We start from the raw sequence: 14,009 nt of genomic DNA, 5'->3' as shown, positions 1-14,009 counted from the left end.
CGAAAACGTATTTCTTTTAGATTCTAAAAAACATATGAAAACATGTTGTTGTCAGAAAAACTTTTTCCCTGTAAAGGTGCCCATCTTTCGATGTAAGAAAGACTTGTTGGAAATTGTAAGGGCTATTTATATACAGCGCGGACTCGATTATATACAGTTTTTGATTTCTTTTCACTGTATATAATCGAGTCAAAATTTTTTTTATTTTATTTGTTTTTTTTTTGCATGTATTTTTGGTTTTTTGTAAATAAAAGAGGAATTTGATTTTTGATTCATCCGCTTAAAGTCAGAAAACACCTTTCTCACATGAAAAAAATAAACATATCCAGATTATCTCACGAAGTGACAGTCGATCATATTTGATGAAAAAAATCCTCCTACGCATATGTTGGAATTGCAACAATGTTAGAGTTATAGAACTTTTTTTTTGTTTCGGAGTCTGTTGCCTCAAACTGGCTCTACATTAAAAAGTACGCTACGGAAGACGATTCTGATGCTATCATTTAAAAGATGAGAAAATTTAGTACAGGATATAGTAGGATATACTAAATTAGTGGATTTTAATAACATTTTGGGAGTGAAAAACTTAAAAGCTAATAATTTTTTATGTGTTATTATAAATTTTATCCTAAAAAAATATATTAAACTAGATTGTTTCTATCAATTAAATTGAAGTTCTTTAACCGCTCTACAATTTGTTCTTTGACACCCAACTTCTTGGGCTGCAATATCGATATATATAATTCCTGGTGAAGATGAAAAATGAAAGTAAAATGTTCAAAAATCACGATTTTTACCCCACTGTGCATGTTATAGCCATTTTAACTTCACCTTAACGTTAAAAGGTTACATTTCTTCTTGTAATAAGCCATATTTGAAATATAAAAAAATATATATTTTTCCAAACTGTATATAATCGAGTCCAAAATTGTATGTAATTGAATCACATATAATCGAGTCCGACCTATATTTTTTTTCATAATTTTAAAAACACGTTTTCGAGAAAAATATATTTTTTTCAATGATATTTAAAAAAAACTTGTTTGATGTTATAAATTAAAAAAATGAGAACCTAAATAATTTCCTACATTTCATTCTTGAACCAACATTTTATAGATCTTATAGTTTTGAAATTAAGAGTTTTCGAAAAAAAAGTTGAAAAACAACTCAAAATTTCAAAAAAAAACTCAAAAAATCTATCGGACCAACAAAATTTTAGCCAAAGAATCAAATGTTATTTATGTTTTCATTAAAAATATCAAACATATTTTTGAAAAAAAATGGGTGACAAAAAAAAATTTGGAAAATTAAATTGATTTTTCTCGAGAACAAAATTTCGCTCCATACATCGGAAGATGTACACTTTTACAGGGAAAAAGTTTTTCGAACAACAACCTTTATGTTTTCCTATGACAAATTACTCTCAATGTTTAGTTCGTAACATTTTTATATATATATAAATTAATGCGATCTACATGTACAATTTACACACAAAAAAGTTACGAGTAAAACATTATTTTTCCAAGAGTCTTCATACCAAAATGCCTTATATTCCAGAAACTATTAAACATAGCAAGTTGACGTCTTCGACGAAAGTTCATAAGATCTAAAACTTCGTCAAACACACTACACCGCTATATTGGCTTCAAACAAACTTAATTCATATTTTTTTTGGAATATAAAAAATACGTTTTTGAGAAAAATGAATTTTAATTTTTGAATATTTTTCCATCAATTTTTGTTTAATCTCGTATTTTTTTATGAAAATTTCAACAATTTCCTAAATTTCATTCTTTGACAAAATATTATAGCTTTTGAATCATATTTTTTTATAAAAAACTAAAAAAAGTTTTTTGTCCTTTTCGAAAAGTAGTCTAATTTTGTTTGAATATTCAAGTATGCAAAAGTGGCTTAAAAGACCCATGTGGTTACACCCACAACGTTTCACTGCTATCCGAGATGTTGCTGTCAACGGCCAGTCGAGTTGGCATGGAATTACAATTTTCGCTTTATTGCATTTTTTCCTTCGTATTAATGTTTCAAGGTTTTATCAGTTCAATATGATTTTTCTGAAAGCTATAGGGCAGGGTTTCTCAAAGTGGTCGATACCGACCCCTTGGGGTCGATATTGGTTTCACAGGGGTCGACAAAAACGAAAACTGATTTTAGGGGTCGACGAGGTCTGATAATCGACCCCTATTACCCCTAATAATTCAATTTTTATTTGAAACATTCAAGAAACTGTATAAGTTATAAAATATTCTTTTTTTTATAAGAATGATAAATACTTCTGTACAAAATATGATTGCTGTAATTTTCAAAAACTGCGTGCACAAGTTTGTACAAGACAGAAAATTCGGCAAGTAAAAAAGCTTGAACAAGTTCTGACAAAACAAAGAAACAATTTGAAAATGAAGGAAGATTTAAGTCTTCAACTCCCCATTATTGAACCGGATTCAGATAGATAGCCATTCGATGCCAATCCGACATAGTGGTTCTCAGATTTTCGTGAAAAGTGGTAGTTTATTTCCTTGTCGCAAAACATTAGACCGGTATTTTTTTGTTTTTAATTTCTCATAAGGGTGTTCATTTCTATTTTAATAACTGAACCGATTTAGATGATAGACATATCAAATTAAAGCCAATCAGATAGTCTTTTCTGAAAAAATATTACATCTGTAGAAGATTTGGATTTTACTTTCGTCATCGTTGATCGTATTTGTTTTTTATAGTTAGTATGGCTTCGGACTAGAGCGGGCTATATTTTTTAAATATTTTTTCTTGAAACCTAAGTTTTTTTTTGAATAACATATCAAAAAATCAGAGATGTCTTTTTCTGTTTTAGATCTATGATTTTTCAAAGTTATCCGATGGTACGAGAAATCAGTTTTCCTCCTTTTCCAAAAATGACCCTTCTCAAAGAATTGAAAAAATTCAGTTAAGTGAGTAAAATTCAGTAAATATCTAGGTAAACACCCCTTTTCAAAAAAAAAAAAAAAAATCTGTGATGTGATGGATGAAACTTCTACTTTCACTTTTTTTCTACTACCAATACACAGCCATCGTTATCGAAAAAATTTAAACCGTATTTTAGGGTGGTACCGAAAAATCTTTTTTCTCTTTTTTCAAAAAACGACATTTTCCAAAAAATTATAACTTTTGAACCACTGAACCGATTCAGATAATCGATATATCACAATGAAGCCAATGACCTAGTCTTCTTGAAAAAAAAAATACATGTGCTATAAAATTGGATTCTAGTCGCATAGGAATATTGAACGAAGACTGAAAATAAGTTAACTTTAAAACATCATAACTGAAAGCCATAAAAGTCACATCGCCGATTTTTGGGTATGTTATGTGAAAAAACTTTCTAAAAGCTTTCAAGAAAAAATATAAAAAAATATACCGCTCTCTATGTTTAAGCATGCCAACATTAAAAAATATGATTCGTAAAAAACAGATTTCGAGGTTCAAGAAAAAAAATATAAAAATATATAGCGCTCTCTAGTCCGAAGCCATGTAAACTATAAAAACAATTACAATCAATAATTACGAAAATAAAATCCAATTTGCAAGTGCAATATTTTCCCAAAAAATTCCAAAATTTTTATAATTTATTATCTTTAATATGATATGTCGATCATCTGAATCGGTCCAGTAGTTCAAAAGTAATGAATTTTATATGACCCTAAAATGGAAGAGGGTGCCCTAATGAAAAAAATAAAAAATACGGTTTAATATTTTTCGATAAGGAACAAAACTACAATTTTTCACGGAAATCTGAGAACCAGAACTGATATTTACTGAATTTTACTCACTTTACCAAAGTTTTTAAATTGGTAAGTAATTTGTATGAATAGAAAAAAAACAGGCTACCATAAGGCGTTGATATTATTCAAATTTTTATGTTTCTCAAAGATTTTCCTCAAAGAGAAATTATGATCATGGTTTGTCCACCTCTGATCATGGTTTGTCCGGTTTTAGAAATCACCATTTTTGAATGAAAAAATTCGAATTTCCAAGTGAATGTTGCATTTTTTATTGCTTGAGTTTACTGTCATCATATAGATCCATTCATAATTTAAGCTTTCTTCAGAATATTGCCTTTTCTTTGGCATTTTTAAAAGTGTTCACCTCAAAAGGACACAATAAACAAACTGCAGCGCGCCAAGCGGTTGCCATAAAAACATGTGGACAAAACAACATTAGTGAATCGGACAACTCATGATCAGAACTGAAGTCATCGAAATGCGTTAATTACATGGTTTAGCTATGTAAATCTGATACAAATGGTGTGCAATGTCTGAATACGTGCCCAATAATCATCTGGTGATTGATTAAAAGTTAGCTCAAATGAGGGGCGCATTGACACCAAAAGAGGGTGGATTTCATAATCCTTTAGAACGCATTCAAAAAAGAAAACCATGATTATATTTTCGACTGGACAATCCAAAATCATTTACCTTAGATATTTGTCGAGCATGACTACTAATATGTAATACACATTAGAGTGCCAATGAAAATGGCCATCTCGAATTTTCAAAGCGAACTTGATTAAAAATGTTGATTCCCACGAAAAACTACCCTATGCAAAATATCAGCTCAATCGGACTTTATTTACTAGTGTCGCACAGCGGCCAAAATTTTGTTTTTTTGAAAATCGAAAAATCACCCAAGGAGTAAAGGAATTCGGGGTTTTTAAAAAAAAAGGATGCCAAATGTCTTAAAATCGCAAGAAACGTCGAGATTTACTGTTATCTCGAATAAAAAGTGCCGAAAACTCAATTTTAGACAACAATTTTTTTTCGAGTTAACGGTAAATCTCGACGTTTCATGCAATTCTAAGACATTTGTCATCAATTTTTTTTTTGAAAACCCCGATTTCCTTTACTCCCCGCTTGGGTGATTTTTCGGTTTTTAAAAAACTCAAACATTGACCGCTGTGCGACACTAGTAAATGATTGAGCTGATATTTTGCACAGGGTAGTTTTTCGTGGGAATCAACATTTTTAATCAAGTTCGCTTTGAAAATTCGAGGGTCATTTTTTCCCATACATTCATTGGCACTCTAATACACATATATGTAGATTAGGACATTATCAGTGCTACTGTTTAAAAATAATACTTTGACACTTGACTTGATGTTTTTCAATCCTGTTTATTTAACTCTTCTGCCGGATCAAAAACACGAATCTGTAAGCGCTATGTATTGGTTGAACCGTGGTACCAATAATCACCGACAACTTTCAAATCATTACCGGTCAAAAGCAAACATCGATTATCATTGCCATGACAGTCTAATCGTTACAAATTCAAACATTTTGATGTGCTTCACTAAGCTGATTCGGATATTTTAATCGATGTGTAAATTCATTCGTCGTTCATTCTATACAATTATGTTTACGCTAATTTTTTTTTCCTTCGTTTATTTACAGACGTGGCATAAAACCTGCTTCAGATGTCACGAGTGTGGAATGACTCTGAATATGAAAACATACAAAGGATTTAACAAACTTCCATACTGCGAAGCGTGAGTATTTCGAAAACATCTATCAGTATTAACACGACACTCAACTTATCGTTTGATAATGCAAGACCGCAGTTGTTTTGTGCAGTTGCTTGCAGACCGTCCGTGGGTCGATACTGTTTTATTTACTAACATTTGCTCGAGCAATTTTTTTGTTGATATTTCATCGTTTTTATATGTTGCGCACACTTAGTGAAACCATGAAAAAATAAATAATAACAAACTTCGTGCTAATTGAAACTTGCTTTCGTTTGGGATTTCGGTTCAATCGCCGTCGTAGTGATGGTGGTGTAGCCATGAAAACGAATCTCAAGGTCAGTTGGGCGAATTATTCCACTCTTGGGTGAGCAAGTAGCTGAAGTTAACAAGTTCGCGGTTCCGATTTCGAGTTTTATTTTAAAGTGCTAACCTAGGAGCTTCAACGACGGATTCACACATTTGCATATAATAGTCTTGCTTCGTTGTTGTTGTTTTTTTTTGACAAACGCGATAGAATGAGTCACGACCTCCACCTGGATCTCGGTATTTCATGCGGTTAACTTCTTTTTTTTTTGTTACTATTGATGGCGGCGGATGATGGCGGTCGCGTCAATGTGAATGGCTTGCTAGAATCAACTTCGTTCCGCATTCCACTTCGCCGGATTACCTCATCGACTATCGGCTTTCCTAAATCAGCTGTTTTACGTGCTTTGTTCGCAACTCCTGCCGTCGATATAAACATAGAAGAGTTGCATTTGAATGCGCGTCGAACGTCTGATTTGCCTTTGGTGATGTGTACAAAATCCCCTCATTTAACGCTAACGACAGCTGCGACAATAATCACTGGTTGGTTGTGCTATAAATTTTCATGCGGGCTGACCCCATAGGTCTATTTTGGGTTTGATGAAACAGTGCACACACTGCGAGGGTGTTAATAGTTGATTGAAAGACATAGTTGTTAATTTGATGGATAATTCCAAGCTAAGATGGGAGTTTATTGAATAGAGTCGTAAGTGAGTAGGAAATTGGAGGAACTCATTAACCTCGTGGCATATACAGTAGAACCCTGCGAATACGAGTTCAATAGTAATTCTGTAGAGCTTCCCGAAATATGTCAACTAGAGGTAGGCACTCGCTCTTTTGTTTTGGTCATGTCTTTCACGTTACCTGACCACTGGTGTAAACGATATTTGAATAATTTCTGTATTGACAAAACATAGTTTTCATGCTGATATATCTTTATTTCGTGTTTGCACCTCATTTTAAGTCCTTTATCGCGTTATCCACGATTTTTGTAATGCGCGGTGGCCTAGCCATACTACTCCGAGGATTATCAGAGTTCCACTGTATGAGTACCTGACTATATTGAGGGATTCCACGCCAACACTTCTTGGAGTACCTTCTCAGAATTATTTCAAACTTTGTGGATGCTGAGGTATTACCTAATTAGGCTTCCTTGAACACTGCTTTTTTTTGTAAAATCAGTCTAGACTTTTTTATAAAAACGGAGAACCATTTTTGTGCACTTTGTTTACAAATCGATACAAATAAAAATGGCAGCTTTTACAAAAATGTGTCCTATGAATGACTCTTAAGAAGGATATCTCAATTTATACAAAACAATATAATCGCATGACATATGACGCCATCTTTTTGACGGCATCATCAATGTGAGACCTGAAGGTTATTTGCCTAGATATTTGATTTCTGTAACTTAAATTATTTCAATTTCGACCCAGTAATCAGACTAGTATTAGTTGATTTTTAGCAAAAGATCCATCTTGACGGATCGATTTTCTAAATGGCTTAGAGATCGATTTACTGATTAAATCGGTACCAAAGAACCGATCTTTGAATAATCAAATGCCTTTTTTTTCCAATTTGTTTACTTATTCTACATAAATGTCGTATTTTTTTAACCCTTGATTCATACACTATATTTACGGTTACATTGTCCATAAACATATGTCACTGATACACCCTACCTTTGAGGTTACCTAATTTAAGTATTACGGATGCTTAATAAAAATCTACGGTTATCTTAGTTAGGAACAAAGGAAAGTCTTGAGATGCCTGTATTTGCATCTCTTCCGCGCCATGCACTGTAAGAGTTCTTTTATTTGAGTGAGTATGAGAGTCGTTTGTTTATGAATCAAGGGTTAATCAATCTTTGCATGATTTTTTCTCTATTGGTAAAGTAAATCAAGATCCTGACGCGACCAACTTAAAGCGAACTTGTTCTTTTATATGATTTTTGGGCATTCAATGTAATGATAAAAAATTCTACCATTAAAAGAGTTAAACATAAAATAATCATTTCGCGTTACTACTTAAACATCAAAGGCATTTTTTTTATTCTAAGCATGAAGGTTAGAAAAAAAACTTAAAAATCTCACCGAAAAACAAATTTCGATAAAAATCTACTATAAAAAAACGAAAAGATCGAAAAGAAAAGATCGATTTTCTCGATTATTTGGTGTACGAAGAATCCATTCGAAAAATCGGGAATCGGAGAGGAGCTGATCTATCTTCTAAACATCGATCCAAGATCGCCCAATCCTTGTTCAGACGCTTATACAACACCAGTACTCTAAGGAAATAGGAATGAGAATCAACGTAATAAACAACTTTTTACAAATCGTTATGTCTCATAAAGGGACACACTTTCGAAAAGGTGTCCTATGGTAATTTTGCAGTCACGTGTTGTTAGTTTTAAGGGGGGACCCCTGTCTGGAAGGTCGAAAAATGATGAATCTTCGTGATTTTTTTTCGGATGTTAGGAATAAAGTGAAGTGTTCGGGTATTTTGGTTATTGTTGAAGGTATATTTGAAGATGTTTTTTCCATTTTTTGAGTGCACGAATAATGATTATTACGCTGTTTAGAGCTGGATGCGTAGATGTTGTCTGAAAAAGATACCTTACTGGTGGTATCGGTTCTGAAGAAACGGGGGGTCGTAGAACGAATTCCAATGAATATTTTGAATCCTTAGGACAATACCTAAAGTGTTACATAGAGGTTTTTTAAAATTCGAAAAATTTCCAAAATGGCGGCCATTTTTGTTAAAAATACGTCATTTTTCATAAAAAATCGCTGTTTAAAAATTCATAAAAAATCGAAAAAATGAAATATCAAAAAACGGCTATGTAACACTTTAGATAATTCATTTCTACATTTTTAGATGCCAATTTCAGCCAAATCGGTCGAGTAGATCCTGAGATATCGATACCACCAGTTGAAAAAACATGGTTTCGAGAAAAACGCGTTTAAAGTTTTTTTCAAGTTTTCGGTCAGCAATGCGTTGCAATAAATGAAGTAGATTATATTGAAATGAGTTTCTTTTTTTCTTTAAGTAGCTGAATACCTGTCCGTTACAAATTTATGAAAAAAAAAACAAAATGGCAAAATGGCGAATGAAAAATGGCGGATCAGAAACGGAAAACATATGTTTGAGGAATATTAATGTATTTGTAACACAAAATAATACACTTTTAGAAATGATCAACTTTTAGTTAGCTATTCCGGCTCCATACACTTCGCCTTCGGCCTCCAGGAAGCTGTCCGCAGCACTTTTTCTGGCCGCAGCAATCATTTGTCGAGCAATCTTACTGCTCTCGTATTTCTTCACTTCTGCCTTGGAAATTCTTTTTTTGTTCAGTTGCAAATATAACGCATGGCGGCTCGGTCCAATCAGCATTCCCATTAATTTCATCATTTTCAAAACAGAAATATAGCCATCGTTAAACAAACTAACTGCTGTATAACTAGCGAAGTCAACAGTGTGTTTGCCACTATGCTTGGATTTTGGAGCGATTGACCAAATAACTGAATTGAGGCTTTCATTATTGTTCTGCGTAAACCCCCCTTCGCATCGTTGCAATAAATTGTCTGCCGAAAGGTCCTCATAGACTGGTCGAATTGCGTCCTGCACATCTTTCGGCAAAGGTTCGTGGTGATCATAATCCTTCAATGTGTTCAATTCGTTTGCTTTCAGATATGAGCACCAGGCACTATCACATAAGTCATGTTGTGGATGCCTGTTGTTCGAAACTTTGTGAAGAAATGTCGCCCAAATCGCCTTCTTCATCTCCTCTTTACTGTCAGAATTGCGTCGAATTGCTAGACCGTAGTAAACTGTCAATTCATTGATTAGTTTATCGGTCAGCTTTCCTCTTCCTCCCAGGCCTTTGTTGTTCTTTTTAACACTTCGCAGTCGAGTTCCCATTCGCTTCTGTACATGTCCTATGCATTCCTTCTTTACAATGTTGACGCCTTTATACGGATTGCTGTCGACAATTCCCTTGTAAGTCTTGCTGTCACCATCACCAACGTAATTAGTATATCGAACGGAGTACTTTTCCTCGGAGCGCAGAAACATCTCCCGAATCGCGTCAACTTCCATTCTTCCAGCTGATCCCTCGTGGTTGTTGCTGCAGTGGTTCGCGTGATCTTCTAACCACGAATCGTATTCCGGGCTTCCCATCAATTTCTTCCAGGTCTCGCATTCTTTACAGTACGATGATTTTACATTTATATCAACCACTTTTCCACTGTTATACCCAATCAAGGACGACACTCCAAATAGTGAAGAATACCCACGTTTCTTCCAAGTGCCGTCTCCAGAAACCGTGATGTCTCTGCTTCCTCCACTCATTTTTGTTTCATCAGCGACTGCATTTTCCATAGAACTTTCACCGATAACTTCTGCTGCTTTGAAAATGTAGGAACTGATATTGTCGTACGTGCTCTCCGCGACTTGCTTTGGGAGATCCATTAGTCCACAAAACTTTTCCAGCGCAGCATAGCCAAGTCCCAGTAACTTAAATACGAAGGTGATTCGGCGGTTGATTTCATATGCTTTTCCACGGATTAAAGGACTCGAAAAAACATATGTTGGTTTACAAGACGGACAGTTGATCACCAGTTTAAATCCAAGTCCGCGGCAACTTTCCTCGGAAAATGTTACATTTCCATCACATTTTTTACATTTCGTAACTTTCGAAACGACAGAAAAAACTGTCAAAAAATTGATTATGCGATACCCGAAAGAATCATTCACAGCAATGTCAGACAACTTTGGTGCTTTTAGCTTCTTCGCCGATCGACTTGTATTCTCGATTCTTCCTCCATATCTGTTTATTGGATAATATTTTCGCTTTAAGGATACACGGTGTGGTCTCGCAATTCTTGAGCCTTTCGTATCGCGATACACACTTTTCGGACTCATGTTTAGGCAAAATTTGTAAAACTGTCTATTTTTATACCTGTCAAACACAAGCGAGTGAACAACTGAACAACAACAAACAGCATAACCAACACCAATTTAGAAAGCTCCCTACACAAATACAAATACAATTCCAACAAAATAAATATATGTATGTACAGAAAAAACTAAAATTACCATCTTTCACTAATCGGCAAAACAGCTGATACTTCACCCTTCTACATCCTCCATTATTTATAACTGTGTATGTGTGTTTCTGTATGTGTATGTGTATGTGTATAAGTCTGCATGTGTATGTGTATGTGTGTGTTTTTTTTTTTTTTTTTTTTAAAGAGGTGAGGAACGCTCTACCAGCCTTACCTGGGAAGGGTTAACCCAGACGTCGAGTGGGGATCGCACCCACAAAAACCAAGCCCTCTACTCGTTGCCTTATTCCCCCTGGGACCACATCTAGGCGACTACTTCAGGGGGCGGCTGTGCTCATGCACTTCTCGAGTTTTCAACGCAAACTAGCGTTGTCCTTCCCTTTTTCTCAATATTTTTTTCTTTCCATTCGTTATTAATTCCACTGCGCTGATGTCCTCTTCGCAGGCATTTTGAATTTACCCGTCGAGACGTGAACCGATTAGGAATTGCCCTCCAACTTGACGCGCAACCCGTCACAGCCACCCTCGCGGGGTTTCTCACCTGTCGAGACGTGAACCGATTAGGAAGCGCCCTCCAACTTGACGCGCGCCCCGTCACAGTCACCCTCGCAGGATTTCTCTTCCCAACGGAGCGCCGATTAGGCAGTGCCCTCCAACCTGACGCGCACTCCGTCACAGCTACTCTCGTGGGGTATTCACCATTTTGATCGTGGCTTCATCCTTGATGCTCGTTCCTTCGAAATGTTCGCGGTGTTCCTCCATCCAGGCCACGATCAGGCGTTGTCAGGTAGGCCTTTTGCTGTTCTCCGCGGCAGTATCCGTTTACCTGTCGAGACGTGCACCGATTAGGAAGCGCCCTCCAACTTGACGCGCGCCCCGTCACAGTCACCCTCGCAGGATTTCTCTTCCCAGCGGAGAGCCGATTAGGTGGTGCCCTCCAACACAACGCGCACCCCGTCACAGCTACTCTCGTGAGGTACCATCTCTTGCAACAGCCGTCGCCGTTGTTCACCTTTCACCGTCGGACGTTGTCAGCACTTTGGTCAGCCCTCCACCTTCGCTGCAGCTCCGACATGATTTGTGTGATTGCACTGCTCACGGCATTCCAGATCATCTCGTCGCGACACATCTCCTCCACAATATTCTCGACATGAAGTGCAGGCAGCCCCTCGCGCCTTTCGATGAACCTGGGACAGACAAAAACGACGTGCTCCGGTGTTTCCTCCATATCTCCACACTCCGGACAGAGGGGTGAAACTGCGTGCCCGAACCGGTGTAGATATTGCCTGAAACAGCCATGCCCAGACAGAAACTGCGTCAAGTAAAAGTTAACTTCACCGTGTTTCCTGTTCAACCAGGTCGAAAGTACCGGTATCAGCCTGTACGTCCATCTACCATTTTCTGCCGTATCCCATTCATACTGCCATTTGTCCAACGACTCCGCTCTCATCAATTTCCGGATACCTCTGCTTTCCCGTCGCTTGTAGCACTCGCTATCTTCCGCCAGAGTGATGCAGATGGGAATCATTCCGGCGATTACACACACAGCTTCTGTCGAAATGGTCCTATAAGCACTTACGACTCGCATGGCCATGAGTCGGAATGTGCTGTTCAGCTTCCTCCGATTTCGGTGGGTTTCCAGAGCCGCCAACCAGGCAGGGCCACCATACCTCAGTATCGACGAAGATACACTTGCCAAGAGACGCCTCTTGCTGCTGCTTGGGCCAAAGCTATTTGGCATGATCCTCGCCACCACGTTGATGGCCTTTGACGCCTTCCCACATGCATAGTCGACGTGCTGGTTGAAGTTCAGCCGGTCGTCGATCATGACTCCGAGGTACTTCACCGCCCGCTTCGAAACGATGGTATGTCCTCCGACCGATACCTCTGCCCGCAGCACTGCCTTACAATTGCTCACTAACAGCACCTCGGTTTTGTGATGTGCCATCTGGAGCTTTACGCTGTCCATCCAACTACCGATCATGTCTACAGCCTCAGTCGCCAACATTTCCACCTCCTGAAGCGTCTCGCCGATTACCGTTGTTACGATGTCGTCCGCGAAGCCCACGATCTCCACACCTCTGGGTAGCTTCAGCCTTAGAACACCGTCGTACATCGTGTTCCAAAGCGTAGGACCTAGGATGGAGCCTTGTGGAACTCCCGCCGAGATATTCTTCACTATCTGTCCCCTGTCTGTGTTGTATACCAGGATCCGATTCTGGAAATAACTCCTCAGTATCCTGTACAGGTAGCTAGGGACCTTCAATCTGTGTAGCGCCTCGGCGATGGCCTCCCAGCTGGCACTATTGAAGGCGTTCTTCACGTCAATCAAAATCACCGCGCAGTAACGGTCGCCTCTTCGTTTTTGTTTAAGCGAGACCTGAGCTTTCTCGATAACTGTCCGAATAGCGTCCACTGTCGACTTTCCTTTCCGGAACCCGAACTGCATTTTCGACAATCCGTGGTCATCCTCCGTGCATTTCACCAGTCTGTTGAGAATAACCCTTTCCAAGAGCTTTCCCAAAGTATCCAACAAACAAATAGGCCTATACGACGCTGGATCTCCAGGTGGCTTTCCTGGTTTCGGGAGCAGCACCAACTTTTGTATCTTCCATTCCGCAGGGAAGAGACCGTCATCCAGGCATTTCTGCAGCACCACCCTGAACATGTCGGGGAAAGCAAGGATCGCCGATTTCAGGGCCACATTGGGGATTCCGTCGGGGCCGGGTGCTTTTTTCAACTTTAGACCTTTTGCCACCGCGATGAGTTCTTCGTTGGTGACTTGTGCGTTCTCTGCTTCGTCCTCACTGTACAGTGTGGGTGGCCACGTCGGTGGGTCGTGCTGCGGAAAGAGTCCATTCACAATGACCTCGAGTTTTTCCGGACATAATTCCATGGGAGTCGTTGAACTACGGAATTTCGCCATCACGATTCGATATGCTTCACCCCAAGGATTTGCGTCGACGTCACGACACAGCTCCCTATAGCAGTTCGATTTGCTCCTACGTATCTCTCGTTTCAAGGCGGCTCTGGTCGCTCGGAAAGACGCGCGGTGCTCCTCTCTCTCTACATCGGTTCGTGCCCTCTGGACTCTTCTTCTGGCTCGTAGACAGTTAGCGCGGAGGATGCTG

The 14,009-nt window shown here is 38.1% G+C and overlaps 1 protein-coding gene across 1 annotated transcript in view; it reads left to right on the top strand.

Annotated features, from left to right (window-relative positions):
- LOC129764146 (LIM and SH3 domain protein Lasp) overlaps window positions 1-14,009 on the top strand; it is a 148,705-nt gene that overhangs the window by 57,282 nt on the left and 77,414 nt on the right. The window contains exon 2 of the mRNA XM_055762963.1: window positions 5,439-5,533. Coding sequence (XP_055618938.1) covers window positions 5,439-5,533 — 95 coding nt within the window. The remainder of the gene's footprint in view (window positions 1-5,438; window positions 5,534-14,009) is intronic.

The sequence above is a fragment of the Toxorhynchites rutilus genome, chromosome 2, assembly GCF_029784135.1.
Source record: "Toxorhynchites rutilus septentrionalis strain SRP chromosome 2, ASM2978413v1, whole genome shotgun sequence".
NCBI classification, from domain to species: domain Eukaryota; kingdom Metazoa; phylum Arthropoda; class Insecta; order Diptera; family Culicidae; genus Toxorhynchites; species Toxorhynchites rutilus.
Note: the sequence above shows the minus strand (reverse complement) of the source record. Positions and strands in the feature narration are given on the sequence as shown.